The sequence below is a fragment of the Amia ocellicauda genome, chromosome 22 (genome assembly GCF_036373705.1).
Source record: "Amia ocellicauda isolate fAmiCal2 chromosome 22, fAmiCal2.hap1, whole genome shotgun sequence".
NCBI classification, from domain to species: domain Eukaryota; kingdom Metazoa; phylum Chordata; class Actinopteri; order Amiiformes; family Amiidae; genus Amia; species Amia ocellicauda.
In genome coordinates, this window is record NC_089871.1 from 4,668,214 (window position 1) to 4,683,834 (window position 15,621).

Genomic DNA, 15,621 nt, shown 5'->3' on the forward strand with positions numbered 1-15,621 from the left:
ATATGAAATATGAATTCTGCATTTGCGTGGCAGCATTGCAAACACAAGATGAATACATGTGTGGCCGTAGGGACGGGATAAGAGAGATTTTTGATTTGTTGTTTTTGTTTGTCAGTTCCATGTCCTTAAGAACATGTTTTGATGGCAGTTTAAAATAAAGTGACCTGCGAAGCGCGTAACAGGATGAGCAGCTTCGAGGTGGCCACTGTCCCAGAGTGTAATCAAGCACGTTTTTCACAGAAGGATACTAATGGGCTTTACACTGTTTCAGGGGTGGTAAATCTTGCAATAGTACACTAAAAATACCTCCTCTCTCTCACACAGGCTGCGTGGGACCCAGTGCTCTACTTTAGAGGGGGAGGGGGGCTGGCGTGAAAGTCCTGTGTGTGGAGTGATTATGGCTGCAACGTGTAATTACTGAATTATTTGCGGTTGATTCATGTCTTCTGTTGCTGCCGGTGCTGCTGGCCACGCTGCGCCTTCCGTGTTTCATTACGGCTGCCACAGCTGCTATTCTTCATTATTTAGCGCGGCGCACTCAAAAATTAATGGCGTGTTGGTACACAGGAGATGCGCTGTGTGGAGCGGTGGCAGGCCGAACACAGCTCAGTACGTCGCTCGCCCGGAGTTGAGTGGCACTTTGTCACCGTCCCAGAAGTGTCCCCTGTCTCCGGTCTCCTGTGTCTCCCAAAGCAGAGTGATGCATATACTTTGCCCAGAAATGATGATAAATTATTCACCTTATGTTGTGCCCGTGCATCTCACTAAATAGCCTTTATTCCATTTTGTAGCATCACCTCAAGATCAGCTCTCCCTCATCATCTTGTGTGTTTTTTAAATTTTTCTTTAAACCTTTTAACATCCACGGACCCGTGGAGGTCAGATCTTCTCAAGCAGGCAGCGTGCTTTTACGGCGTGGGAGAGATTAGTCCCCTGCACCGAGCTAATGTTTCTGAGCAACCTGAGACCTCTTAATGGTCAAGTGATCAAAGGTGAAGTCTCTGGGGGTGCAAGGATAGAAGGGAGGGGGCAATCCGTCAGCTCGTAGGACCTCGGGGGAGGTGAAAAAGCCTGGGGAGAAAAGACACCTCAGATCAAAGCTACTAGCATGGCCAAATCGGCAGAGGCTCCACAAAAGCATCTCAGAGAACAGTGCAGTCTAGATTTCTCAGCTGGAAAGGGCCGGGGCTGAACCGTTAATATATGCTACAGGAAGTCCCAGTGATGTCCTAGTATAGGTATTGTATGGTATAGTATACTATACTATAAGAGCATACTATTTGATCGTCCAATTCCCACTCCAAGTCACTTGAAATGTGTTTATGTGTGTTTAAGTGCGGTGTTTGCCTGGCTGTCTGCGTGCTCGAACTCGTGAGATTCTGGACGGTTCTAATTGAGAGCAGGCAGGCCCATGAATAAACCATGGAGCCGAGCTGTCGCTGGCCCGTGTGCGGTCCCAGCCTGGCGGAGCTGTGAGAAGGGCAGGGCGTCAGGCGCGCACGCCGCATCGCCTTCACACCGGCCAGCCAGCCAGCCGGCTCCAAACGCACACACGCACACACGGCTACACAGGCACGCACAGGGCAGAACACACACACACACACACACACACACGCACAGGATCCTGCTTCAAACCAGCAGCCTTGACGCAGAGGTAGAACAAATGCAACACAACACTTCTTGCATGGCGCAGCACGCCCGCTCTCCTGTGGTCTGGCCTGGCTAGGTCTGAGGCAGAAGGTGAATCGGTCACCTGCTCAGGAGGCTTTGTCTTCTGTTCGAGGTGCACAGCGGTCGATCCTGCACCGTTTTTCACAGTCCTCATCCGGCAGCGCTCTGTGAGCGCACCTCCTAACCCCAGCACTACAGGCCGCTGTGCAGGAGTGTGGGATGTTGACTCTAAAGTCGTCTTCTGCGCCTCGTGTGTCTGTGCATCTGAGACCCAGCTGAGTGTGACATTGTTGGTCACGTTCCCCTGTTGCGTTGCAGCAGCTCGGTGGAAACTACAGTGGGATTTGGCAGAAAAATGAATCTAAATTAGTTATGAATGCCATGTGCGGAAAGACTCATAACAACAAAGCAATTTTTAGAAAGCGACAATGGCTGAGATCCGAATTCTGAAACAAACAAGAACATGATGGGCTTTTTCCACAGACCCAAATTAGCACTAGTCACGGACCGGCCAATGTTACTTCAGGTAGAAACCAAGGTCTGTGAAACCAGCCATGTATCTGTATCCTATTTGTAGCTAAACACATTTTATATATTTTTTCTTACCTGGTTTCAGTTCTGTGTCTTTGTGTGTCTTGATGAAGTAACTAGCAAATTAAGTAAATAAACAAACACATGCAATGCCTTGTGCAGGTAACCAGGTCTTGAGAAGAGAACCACATCATCTTGGCCAACATGGCATGTTCATGGCGTGTGGATTGGCAATACTGTACACAGTACGTGTGGGAGTTAGCGGCTGTAGTAGCCGGTGTGGGAGATCTTGCCAAGGCCCTCTTGCCTGGCTGACGTTCCTGTGAGAGTTGCTGCTCCCTGTCGGGGCGAGGGATATAGCGTGTGCACGTAACACAGTGCCCGTATTGAGACAGACACCGGGTAATGTTTATACACAATGTCTGGGAGATAAAAGCATTAAAAGCATTACAGTGCCAGCCGAGCGCTTCGGAGGTGGCGTTATATTGTAGTCCCCCCATTTTAAGTGGCTTTACAAATTGCACAGAACGTAAACAAGCAGCTCTCTGGAAGTGCTCCTGGCTTTTAAGATGCACTCTTGGCTCTGTGGCTTATTATCGAGTTACGCTTTTCTAAGCACTGAAATTAATAACTTGACTGAATAATAAAAATCCCTAACATGAATTTAATTAACTGACCTGAGCTTGTAACCCTGTCAGTTACAGTGATCACAATCAGGATTATATATATATATATATATAATTATTATTATTATTATTATTGCTTGCCTCCATACAGAATAATGACGCTTTTCCTGCCCCCAAGACTAGTCGTGTGGAAAATGTACTGTTTTGCTTAGCAGTGACCCCACAAAAAGTTAATTCTCTTTCTATGTAAAAATGAATAATTCAGAAAAGATTGTATTGGATTTGAAAAGCAGTCGTGGGATAAACATTTGCCTACGGTGTTGTTAACTTAGACAGTTGAGTCTCTGGTAGACGCAATGTTACTGCTGTACAAAACCCCATGTTTTATTGATGGAAATCTTCCTCCCTACTGTTCCTGCCTTCACCACTCTGTGCAAATGGTATCTGTTCATTTTAAAATCACAGACATCCACACTGGGATTATGATAGCCGGTCAGAGCTGGTGCCTTTTATTTTATTTTAGTTTTATTTATGGAAGAAAATTCTCCAGTCGGATATAAGTCTGTTTACACGTGCTTATTTTCTAGAGGTTAATTTGATGCAAAAATCCCACATTAGTGTGTACCTTCTCATATTTGGCAAATACTTGTTTTTGTGTAATTTTAATCGCTTCCTTTTTGATGAGGGGTCTCTCAGTTGTGACAGGATATGATCCATTACTGTTCTGCCGTCCCCTCTGGAAAATGGTACAGTCCCCCCTCCCCCCACCTTGAACACGAGTTCCCTGATACTTTCCTGCTGGGTGACACTGGGAGGAGGGAGTACCAATGTAGACTTAAGACAACAGCCTTGTTTCATACATATCTGTACCCTATGCCCTCCTGGTGCACCCTCCGGACCCAGGCTGGCGTGGCAGAGCACAGTGCCAGAGCCCAGCTCTCCACCCTTTGCTGTGAGAAGTTTTCTGCTGACTACCAGAAGAACTTCTACTTGACCCTTCTAACACATTTCCAGACCAGTGAAGATGCTCTTTGCTTGTGAAGCCATGCTTATCCAAGGGGAAAATCCACACCACAGAGCCACGAGGAGAGCTCTGTGAGGGAGAGGGCTTTTAGATCAATGTTCCTCCCCCGAGAATTGCTGACTTTTTGCACTAACAACAGCGCGGCAACAGTGATTTTATTATGGAGAGAGTTTAAACACACCAACTTTCTGCCAAGTAAATAAAAGCGAGAGAGAGAGGAGGGAAGGGGAATGTATATGGCACAGAGATGTGCACTGACAGGTTTTGACTTCGCTGTAGCCCTGCAATTATCAGATGCCAAGCTGGCAGGACTGCATGTTGCGCTTAAAATGTACAAGCATTACCAAGCAACCATTTACGATCCTAAAGTAAAACCCATTTCTCCCAATTGGTTCCTTTGGAGTTGCCGAGATGGCCTTTCATCTCCACGTCTCCGTGCTTCTTTGTTGTTCAGTGACTTTTAATTATGTAAATCAGGTTTATGGTGAATACCCTGCATTTCACTACTAACGCTTAGCATCTCTGCTATGAAACTTCGTTGGGAATCCTGCCCAGAGACCGCTGAGAGCTCGGTGTCAGACTTGGGGTAGGGTCCTGATATGCAGCAGGTATTTCTCTTTCTTCCTGTTGGTCTCTGTAAAGCAGTGTGCAGTGTGTGCAGTGGTATGTACTGACCTGGGGACAGTACTGCACAACATTCAGGGACAAGAGGGACATGGACCAGTTATTCAGGGGACACCACAAAGTTATCTTCATTCCTCAAAAAAACGTCTTTACAAACGTGACTAAATGTAGTTTTTTTGTAAAATATATATCTATATGTATATCTAATTATACATATCTGTATACATACACACCCACACAGAGCCACACAAACACATACAAAAGGCTGTAGCATTGCATTGGCATTAAAAACCACTTAAAAGTCCCAGCTTCTATGAAAGAATCATAGTATTAATGGATTGCAGGGACAGCGGCACTTAGCTTGCCGTCTGATTGCAGCCATGGAGTTAATGGCAGGCGGCGCGCCTCCCTGGACGAGCTGGAGCTGTCGGAGGAAAGCGCCGAGGTTAATGTTCCTCTGGGAGGCTGCCTGACCCCGGCGTGGACCCCTGTGCATCATCGCTGATGTCAATTATAAAGTGTCCGCGTCCTCCAAAGCAGACAGTTATTCCACCCTTTTACTGTGGTGCGTGTGTGAAGCCATTGCACACCCTGGGCAGCCGAGAGCGTGGAGGACAGTGGTCCTTGTGTGTCCCAGCGTGGCTCTGCTGTCAAGCCAGTCCACGAGGGGCACGGGGGGGGTGGCAGGCAGGAGCCTCATCCTCGGGAGACCCTGCTGGCACGGGCTGGCTAACTTTCCCTGCCTCTCCTTTGATATTTTCCTCTGCAGCTCAGTCGGACTCGGCGTATTCCTAAAAGCATGCCCAGATTCTGCACACAGACCCCCAGATGGTGCCATTTCCTTATTTTTTTGTTTTATAGCATGTGGGAACCTGATATTCTTAACAGTAATCTTTTTTCCCCCCTTTCTCCCCTATAATGCGATGCAAAAATCAGAACCAGAAAATTGGAATTTCTCTTTAAGCCCGTCTTGCCAAAAACTGTCCGAACACAGCCTGGGTTAGATTCACAGAAAACTCCATGTTCTCCTCACGTCTGTCTGAATGCTCCTGGTTTGTGATTGTAGGAGCCGGTTGTATTCTGTGTGCATTTGTGGGGCCCCGTCTAGATTTAAGCGTGTGTCTGTCCCTGCAGATGCTGGACAAGCTGAAGGAGCGCTGGGTCCAGACCGGTCTGTGGGAGAAGATGGAAGAGCGCAAGGCCGTGATCACCGAGCCCAAGGGCGGAGACAAGGCCGATTTCGATGAGCTGCTGCAGACCTACTACGATGCCATCCAGCTGAGAGGAGAGCGAGGTATGGCACGGGTAGAGACTGGCTCCCACACCACTGATCTCACAACCCCCGAAGTTAAAGCATCCAAGCTCTGTGACGTCAGATATATTGCCCCGTTTGTTGGTACACAACACACCACTGTACAGGATTATCGATTAATGTATATTCATCACTAGGTCCATAGCTTCAGGTTTTTCACACTTTGAAATAACATCAGGTTCGGGCCCCCCCCTGCCAGGAAGGTCGAGTGGAACAGAAATCACAATGTAGGACTGCACAATTCTCTCTCTCTGAGGTTTGGGAGTGTAGAGGAGGTTGACCCACTTCTGTCTGGCTGCACCACATTATGCTGAAGCACACTGGCACTGCTGGGAGTGATATTATCGGCACAGGCCATCTCTAGGAATGTGGAATAGCGGCGGAGCAGATAGGTGTGTTTTTGAGTTTGTTCGTCTGTTTGTTTGGTTTGGTTTGGTTTTGTTTGCCGTTTTTTTTTTTTTTTTTTTTTTTTTTAACTTCTTTGTATCCAATTGGTGATATGAATCCCTCCTTCCTGTGTCAGAGCACTTCTGTGGCTTTACACCTGTTTTACACACATGTAATAGTAAGCAACCACACAATAAACTAACTGCACAATGTGGGCAACGCCGGGCTGTCAGATACTCGTGCTTTTTTTTGTCTTGGATTGTGTGCTGTGCCACATACACACGACCCCAGTGTCCAGCCTGTATTTCCCATCCCTCTAAAGCGCTCTGAGTATCCGTGTGTTTTGACCGGGGGGTGGGTCGGGGGTGTCGTTACAGACGGGGCGCTGCTGATCGCCGTGTGCCGCGGGAAAGTGAGCGAGGGGCTGGACTTCACAGATGACAACGCGCGTGCCGTGGTCACCATCGGGATCCCCTTCCCCAACGTGAAGGACCTGCAGGTGAGAGACATATAAACTCATAATCCCCATGTTTGATGAGCCTATGTTTGTAGGAAGCCCTTTTGAAAACCGCGTATGTAGAAATCTATCTAACTGTTTTTGATCGATATCCTGACGGTGTATAGAGTTCTTTATAATTTTTATGTTTTTGTTTTGGAAAATACTGCACCTACATTTGCTTTGCTAAATCCGCTTTTAGTTACCCACCATCCAGGGTATAAACACATGAGTTTTGGCATGTACAATTATTCTGCTTGTGTTGCCTACTGTCATTATCACCCGTAACATCTAATGGTATGATGCTCTGACCTGATTCTGCTCCCTGCTGTTGCGTGTGCTTAAACCACAAAGTCAGGTACAGTTGGCACGACCTCCTCAGAGCTCAGGGGCAACGAGAGGGTCTTAACCCGGGCTTTTACCACCTTCCTGAGCAACCCCTCGTGTGTCAAAACTTATCTTCTCCGAGAGGTTCACAGACGAGAAGATCTTTATTTCCATGTTTCAGCGCATTGTTGTCAGAGACGCACGTTTGTCCGAGGTTGGCTTTTAGCAGTTTAAACAGAGTAAACATCTGAGACAGAGACTCCCTTCTAGAGGACAATGTTCTTGTGTGAGGAGGATGCTCTTTTCGAGCCCTTGTATCTTCCGGGGAGTGTCAAACTGTGAAGCGATACAGTTAGTTATCCCCTCCCCCAGTTCAGACCGGACTGGGCCGCCGTGGCCCGGGCCAAGCACGGGTGGGACCGATATCTCCTTATCGTGCCTTCAGCATCCGTCCACAACAGTTTCAAACACGATAAACTTTTCTGAAGCACGGATTCTAGTCTAATTCCAATACCTTAAATATTTTGAGAACAAAGGAAGGGGGAGAAAACTAAATTGGACAGGCCTTGCTTATTTTTTCTGACCCATAAAAAAATAATTCCTGAAGTGATTCTGTTGTGTTTATCCTGTCCTTAGCAGGTAGAGATGACCTTTAAGTTTTCTACTTTCCTGTCAAAGTATGTCGAAGGCTTTCCAACTGGGTCTGTCACCCTGGGGATTTGCGCGGGTGATTGACACTTCCCAGCGGTTCACCTTAGCGGCAGCGGTGCGCGCGGCAACTCTCTCCCTCCAGGGAAACGGTTAGATTTTTTTCACTTCCGCTCCACTGGAAAGAGATGGGATTCGCATTCGGAGGAGAGTTTTGGTTGCATTAGGATTTAATCATGTCGCTTGTTCGCGGTCGCTCAGAGCCGTGCGGATTGAGATGAGTAGATGAGCTGAGGGGCGATTGTGCAGGGGAGGAGCTGCCGAACCGTGAAGGCGGACGACGTCTCAAATGCCACATGCTGTGGTCAACAGCACCGAAAGTGTGTAATGTTTGTAGCCCGAGATAACTCTTTCATTACCCCGTAGCTTTTAGAGCTGTGCCCCTTCCTTGCAAGTCGAAGGGTTACGATTGTCAGCGACGCTGCTGGGGGCAACGGAGTTTGAGTAACTGTAGTGTAGTGTACTCGGTCCCCTAAACTGTTATTTATATTTCACAAGCAATTTAAGAGTGAATAGAAACAAAGCACTCCTGGTTTTATTTATGTATGCATGCGTTTTATTTTATTTATTTACTTTGCCTGCCTCTCTTTTTTTATTTATGGATGAAAACTGTTCACTCGAAAGCGTGGGCAGGATGTCTTTGGACTGCCGGTGCAATACCAGAAAGATAGAAAACTATTTTAAAACCGTAAAAGGTGGGGTTTAGATTGATAATCTCTTACCTCTAAACAATTAAATGCCCTGAGTTGAAGGGTGGGCTGTAAATCCTGCTCTGACGTAGCAGGCTTTGATACTGCCAGTTCTAGTATTCGACTGTTGTTTTTTTAATTAAATGCCACCCTCTGATCACAGTGTCTTATTAAAGTTGGTTTGATCAGTCGGCTTTCCCACCTAAAACAAAATAAGACATAAAGGAGATCCACTGTATTTATCGGCAGGTGGAAACGCTGCACTCTGAGCGTGACGGAGCTCAATCTGCCGATGTAAAGGCTGTGGCCGCGGCTGACACAGGGTTAATGCGAGATAGAGAGAAGTGTAACTCCGTCCTCTCTCCCGGCGATCCCTTTGTGTCTCTTAGGGCTCCGGCAAGAAAGATCAAAGCTTCATAGGAATGTGAACATTTGTAAATTAATGGGTGTTATTAAAATAGCAATCTGTACTCTGGTTTTTCCAACTCAGTGAGTTTTATTACACATTTATTTTCTTTTATAAATCGGTATCTAAGTAAGTAGGAGCTTATTCTACTACTGCAATTAAAATAACTCTGTTTTTAAAAGGCAATAAAAGGATGCTTAGGTCAAGAGTGGCTTGTCTGTTTTATTTCTGTCATCTTTCTTACTGTCCTAGCTCTGTTATAAATACTTCAGACTTTTAAGTCCAAAAAGCATTTCATCGCTGGGGTTTTTACTGCTCTGAAATGCTGTTCCAAAAGCTAGAAGGCACATCTTCACAACACGGCTACAAAGGCTTTTTCTGTTTATCATTCCTGCCCGAAATAGAAATTGGAAAAAGATGTGACATTTGTACAGCTCATGTTGACGTGAGACACGAAACATTTTTGCACCATTATCGTTTGAAGCTAATTGGAAACATGGAAAATGACTAATTCTGTTATAGTAAAACCACCCATGGTCTGTTTTAAAACGGCAGGTTGGTCTGTGTGTAGTGCCCCCGAAAAAGACGCTACCCTTCCCTTGCCTCGTTTGGCCAGAGTTGGTCGGGATTCCCATCCTCCCAACCGGGAGCCGGCAACACTAACCACGAAGCCACCACGGCGCTGAGGAGAACATCAGTGTGCTCCTGGTGTAAATGATGGTGCTGTGCGGACAGTGAGCGAGAGAGTGTGTCACTGTGCTGCCTCTGTAGCTCACTGCCAGTGGTGTAGATGACTACGCTGTGCTGTATCAGCGCGTGGGTGTGAGTGGGCCGCTGGTGTAAATGACTGCGCTGTGCTGTATCAGTGCATGGTGGTGAGCGTGCTACTGGTGTAAATGACCATGCTGCGCGGCGGCAGTGTGCTGCTGGAGTGGATGAGTGTGCAGTGAAGTCGCGGCAGGTGCAGCGTTGTGTCGGCGGCGTTCAGCTGTCAGCCGAGCGCCTCAGCCAGCGCAGCCGGAGACGGGGCGGCCGCGATTCACTGTGACAGACACAAGATGGCCGGGGCCGCCGAGGGCTGGCTCACGCAGCACGGTGCACCAACTCGTCTGTAAAGCATGCCTGATGGCTAAGTGTATGTTTTTAAGGATGAACAGGTAGGAAGAAAAAAAAAAACAACTCTATCTTTTGACATTTTAACTAATCCCTTCTAGCCTGTGGTTTCTTGCACATTTAGGATATTCGCTAGCAGCGAGAATTGGCTTTTTCACATATGCAAGCTGTCATGTCGCATTGAGCGCTGACGTGGTGGAGGGGATTGAAGGGCTGCATGTTGAAATGGATTCTGATTGTATTTAGATGACATTTGCAGCCCCGGGCATCTGGCCTTTACATTGACGAGTGGGTCTTGAACTCAATGGTTTAACCCTTCTGGTGCCACTGAAACGGATAAAATACCGGCAGAAAACTGAGCGCCTCCGGGAGGTACTGGTGGGGTCGGGGGGGCAGAGGGAGGGTGTCACCAGGCAGCCTAAGGTTCAGACTCTGCAGCCCTGACAAACAGAAGGCAATGGCTATCAATGTTTAGTCAGGTATTTGTTTCTAGTCGGTATATGAACATGTGTTTGTGTACCTGTGATAGTCAATAACATAGAAAAGTTAAATTCCACATAACCACTTGTGATGTGATGTCTGCTCTGAGAGTTTTGTTGCACCGTATTGATAGTGTTGTGCATCGAGCTTTCGAGTCAAAAGTTAAAAAGAGAACAAAATATGTCAGGCAAGGATTATCTGTAAATGCCTTCAACACATTCTTCGGAGCTGAATGAGTTCAGTGTAAGGGTTTAAATACCTGCTACATTTCTGTCTTCTGCAGTCACACAATGGACTAGTGTCTCTTCAGGGAGAGTCCCCTACTCTGTTTAAAACTACGGATAAACTCAGGGAGACTTTAATCACGGCCAGTCCTTTTTTCTTTGTTCCCCAAGTATTTATTTTACCGAAGTTTGTAGCAGGCAAACCGAGAAGCAATTGTTGATATTGTTTCAACACAAATAGTCATGTTTTTGTCTGTCAGAGGGTGACATCACTCTCCGGTCACCTGATCTTAGTCCACTTGTGCGAGCCGTTCTGGTCAACAGCAGTGTGTTGCTTCAGTAGGGAGTCACGGTGTCTCGGTCGAAGGGCCCGTGGTCTCACAATAGCTGGGTATGTGTGTATCTGTGCATGTGCGTCTGCTCTACCTGACTTCTCCTCCCGCACACTGGTCTGAACCTACCTGTCACAAACCGTTAGCGGTCGGCTCCAGCCTTCCCCCGGGCACACGCTGTCAGATGGGAGTTGAACTTTTCACTTGTCAATTTAAAAAGGTTAGCGCTAAAATAGAGAGCGATGGGTGAAAATTGATGGATGCATTTTTGTGGCAAGGATTTTTTTTTTTCCTTTTTTTTTTTTTGTGGGGTTGTTGCATTTCCCCTTTCTCTCGTTCTCCCTATCCCCCCCTTCAAAACTGATCTGTCCACAAGGGCATGCGAGTATAAGCTTCTTCAGGCCTTCAGTGTCATCAACAGGATTGGTCCTGGCTTTCACTGTACTACCACCCCCCTTCCTCCCCTTCAACCTCCACAGCTTTGATTAATCAAATTATTTCTTGATCAATAAACTTGATTCCCCCTTCAGGAGAATAGCGGCACTGTGGATTAACCAGGTGCTGTCTGAGCACATCCCCAATCACGTTGATTGCCCCATAGACATCAGCTTGAATCCCTCAAAATATTTCATCCAAAAACAAGGCAACGACAACCGCAACTGCAGAAAGGTCACGATCCAAACATCGTTTCCTTTCATAAAGCTCAATTAATGTGCTAAATAAGGCAAATTGTCCTTGTTTTTTAAGGAAGTCAACGAGTCGACAGTCAAATCGTTTTTTTTCTTATTTCTTACCATTTTAAATGGTGGCATTTTTTCTTTTTCTGAAATCAATATTGAATTCTTAAATCAATGTGTTTTTTATTAGTTTTTTTTTTTTTTTTTTTACTTAAACGTATTTTCACTGTGTAGGTAATATTTTCTGATTACATGCATGTCGTTTGCTAAGTGGCTGCCTGGTAGTGTGTCAGTGTGCAGCAGCGATTCAGACCACGCTGTCTCTGTTCTGCGCAGGTGGAGCTGAAGAGGAAATACAATGACCAGCACTGCAAGAGCCGCGGCCTCCTGCCCGGCAGCCAGTGGTATGAGATCCAGGCCTTCCGCGCTCTCAATCAGGCCCTGGGCAGGTCAGCATGTCGCCTACAAGGGTCTCGGTCTGTCGGACTTGTCCCTCCCCCGTCCGTCTGTCTCTGTGCGCTCGTTCCCCGGTGTCTGCATCTCTCCATCGCTCAGTCGGTCCCTGTCTCTCTCTATCTGTCTGAAGTAATGCCACTTTGTCTGTTTTCCCCCAGGTGTATTAGGCACAAGAACGACTGGGGGGCCCTCATCCTGGTGGACGATCGCTTCAGGTGTAACCCCAATAAATATATCACAGGTAATCGGAACATGACAGGGAATTAATTAGTAGCTCACAGGTGAATTCTCCCTACTGACCCTATACTATATAAATACTATACAGTGCATGTAGCATGTAGAAATCTGTGTCATGTGAGGAGTGTGTGATGATGTAGTGGCACTAGTCCAACACTAGATGGAGCCGCAATTCCACCAGTGCTGTCTAACAGCCTCTATACTTTTGTTTCCTTATCTTGATTTACATGCTGCTAAATATTAACCGGTATCTGTTTGTCTATCTATCTGTCGGTCGATCTGTCGATCTTTTCATTAAGATGTTTATGTATTTATTTCCTGCCCATTTGGAAAAGGGTATTATTGACACATTTCTCTGAATGCAGTCGATCTAGACTAATTAAAAGTTCTCTGTTGCATCATATCTGTCTGAAGACACGGGTGTTTTGAGTCGTTCAGTTGAACAGCCTTTCTTACGAGCGCTCAACTCTGTCCTCTCAGGTCTGTCAAAGTGGGTGCGCCAGCAGGTGCAGCATCACGACACCTTCAGCTGCGCCCTCCAGTCCCTGATCAGCTTCTCCCGGGGGCACCAAGAGGCTGCGGCTAGCGGCCAGGTGGGGGGCAGCCTGGTGGGGCAAGCCGAAGCCAAGGACTGCACTCAGCGACAGCCCAGCGAGAACACCCCGCAGTGGGGCCCGGCACCTCTATTCCAGCGGGACGTCCCGATTGGGAACGCGCAGCTCGAGTGTGCAGCCGGCAATGCAGGTAGAGAATCAACCTGGTCTTTTGTGTTGCGTGGCGTCGTCCCAGCTCTGTTTATGGTGGCAACCGTGTGTCTGTGCTGGATGCCCTCAGTGCTGCAATGGGAGCGGGGGGGGGCTCACAGGTGTCCTCGGTGGTTCTGGGTTACTCTGATATCAGCGGGCATTGATTTAGGGAGGGTAGTGTGCAGGTGAAGGGGCTCCCATTATGGCGCTCCGTCCCGGGGGCGGCTCTCCGCCGAGCGGCACTGGGACGAGCAGATGTTTGACTGTTGCTTTTAATTATATTCCATTGACCTTTGTTTGAGTTATATTGAGCGTGATCGTCTGTGTTGAGGGGAGGATGAGTGGAGCCCGAGGGCCGAATGCCATCCTTCAGTCCGCTGGCGTCTGTCTACACCTGGGCCCGATGCCATGAGCTGTTTTATTAAGCGTTTCCTCCTTATCTGAAGTCTTGCTATTGATAACATCAATTAACTGAGACAGGTCGAGCTCTGAATGTAAACATCCCATGGAGGAGAGTCAGAGGGTGGGTTAGAATAATTTAAAAATAGATTACCGAAAAGTTATCATGTCATAGACTTCTCTGTGATTATATACTCACTGCTCTCAGATGCCTGCTGCCCACAGGAAGCTATGGAAAGCATTTTGAAATAATGGCTCTTCAAAGCCCTGCAAGATGTTCCATGTACATCAGCTCAGGTCATCTGTTCTGTATTTTTGCCCAGGTGACCAGGCCGCTCTGCAGCAGCTGCCCGAATCTCCCTCCACCTCCTGGCAGCGTGAGCGGTCCACGGAGGGGGAAGCAAGTAAAGGCAGAGGTCACCTGAAACGAGGAGGCTTCCACAAACTCTTCAAAACGTCCCTCACCTCCACACCTCTGTGCGGCGCGCTGAAGAACCCCATCTTCAATTCGGTGCCACCGGGGTGGGGGCACCGGGACTTGGGTGTTCGTTCGGCTGTCGCGGGGCATGTGCCGATCGATACGCCGGCTGTGGAAGTGTCTTCAGAACAGCCTGGTGGGGGACATGAAATATTGGTTGAAAGCAGGACATCCTTACACCTCCTCTCCCCCATCAAGCCAGCGGCCGCCTCTGACGCGACACTTGAGACGGAGGCCGGTTTGGTGTTGCGGCCCAAGGAAGAGGAGGAGGCAGTAGAGGAGGAAGAGGACCAGACCCTGTTTTACACCCCGGAACTGTTTGAGGTAGAGGAGGACAGTGGGGTTGGAGACCAGGACTGCGGGACAGAATTAGCCTCTGAACTGGTTGCACTGGGCACAGATGCTCCCCCAGCGTGCCCCCTTTCTAACGGAGCAGCCCAGCCGGTCTCCGAAGACCTCTTTGGCTCCGTTAGGGATGAAGAGCTGGCTGGGCCCGTAGCTGCCGAGAAGGGTGAGACTCAAGCCCCGAGTAGAGACGGCGTTGCGGGAGAACGAGGGGTTGGGGGCCAGGCGGGCAGCGACAGGGACAACAGTAGTGTAGCGCAGGCCAACGGGATTGTCGACCTGGTTGAGTGGGCCCAGACTCAAAGACAGACCAGCAGACGGACACACAGACTCTCTAGGTCTAGAAATAAAGGGGCACCTTCGTCAGCAGGTAAACTCACAAGTTATTTCCTCACGGCGTCCCCGCGCACAGGTCACACAGAAGAGGCCATCGAGATAGACGATTAGACCGTTTTTTAACGCAAACAAAAGCGAGGGCTCAAGCCTCTTGCGATTTTTCTTGTTTTGTTTAGTTTAGGCCATGTTTTCTCTTCATTCTCTTCGCTAATTGTGACACGGCTCCAGTAGACGATTAAGTGTGACAGCGCTTAGCATGCGGGGCTGTCGTTTCCTCGTTCGGGTCATTGTTAAACGCCGCGTGACTAACGAAACCGCCCGAATAGGGAGAATCTCTTTCTTAATGTGGGCTTGTTATTTTTCTTAAGTCATTAAAAATGATTATGTATTCGTCTTATTTTCCTTGAATGCAAAACCATATACAGTTTTAATGAGATGTGTGTGGGGTGGGGGGGGAGTGTATAGACTGTGCTGCTCCCAGACAAGCTTCACTGCACATTGGCTGAAATTACAGAAATTACTTTTCCCACTGATTTTAATTGCAAGCATTTTTAATGTAAACATTGGAGCTATGTGATCGTTTTTAACACACAAGGACTACATGAACTCTTCTGTTCTTAATTACAGGAATGTCTGCACATTATCAGTCTTTGTTTGTTTTGTTTGTTATATATGTGTGTGTACATATATAAAAAATAAATTACCTGTGTTTCCTATTTGTAAGGTTGTGTGTGGCTCCCACGTGTTGGATTGAGGAGGTAAAGGTCTCTGCGATGCCAGCTGAATATTATGAGCATGTTTCAGAGCCTGCTTACAGGAAATCAAAGCAGCTTTTTAATTCTCTTGTACAACGCTACATCATTGTTTTCAGTGTGTCGTGAATGCAAACTAAAGTCAATTGACAGCTTCTGAAATTCCCATACCTGCAGCATATGAAACTAGTGTTCATTTATTGACTATTTTGTTCTGCCAGTCTGTCATCAGTGGGTTTTCCTGC

The 15,621-nt window shown here is 47.5% G+C and overlaps 1 protein-coding gene across 2 annotated transcripts in view; it reads left to right on the plus strand.

Moving 5' to 3' along the window:
• The window catches only part of brip1 (BRCA1 interacting helicase 1), a 31,765-nt gene extending 16,425 nt beyond the window's left edge, over positions 1 to 15,340 (plus strand). For both annotated transcript variants that reach the window (XM_066695829.1, XM_066695830.1), the window contains exons 15-20: positions 5,611 to 5,770; positions 6,553 to 6,674; positions 11,964 to 12,076; positions 12,242 to 12,324; positions 12,801 to 13,064; positions 13,789 to 15,340. In XM_066695829.1, coding sequence (XP_066551926.1) covers positions 5,611 to 5,770; positions 6,553 to 6,674; positions 11,964 to 12,076; positions 12,242 to 12,324; positions 12,801 to 13,064; positions 13,789 to 14,735 — 1,689 coding nt within the window. In that variant the 3' untranslated portion in view covers positions 14,736 to 15,340. The remainder of the gene's footprint in view (positions 1 to 5,610; positions 5,771 to 6,552; positions 6,675 to 11,963; positions 12,077 to 12,241; positions 12,325 to 12,800; positions 13,065 to 13,788) is intronic.
• The last annotated feature ends 281 nt before the right edge of the window (positions 15,341 to 15,621 follow it).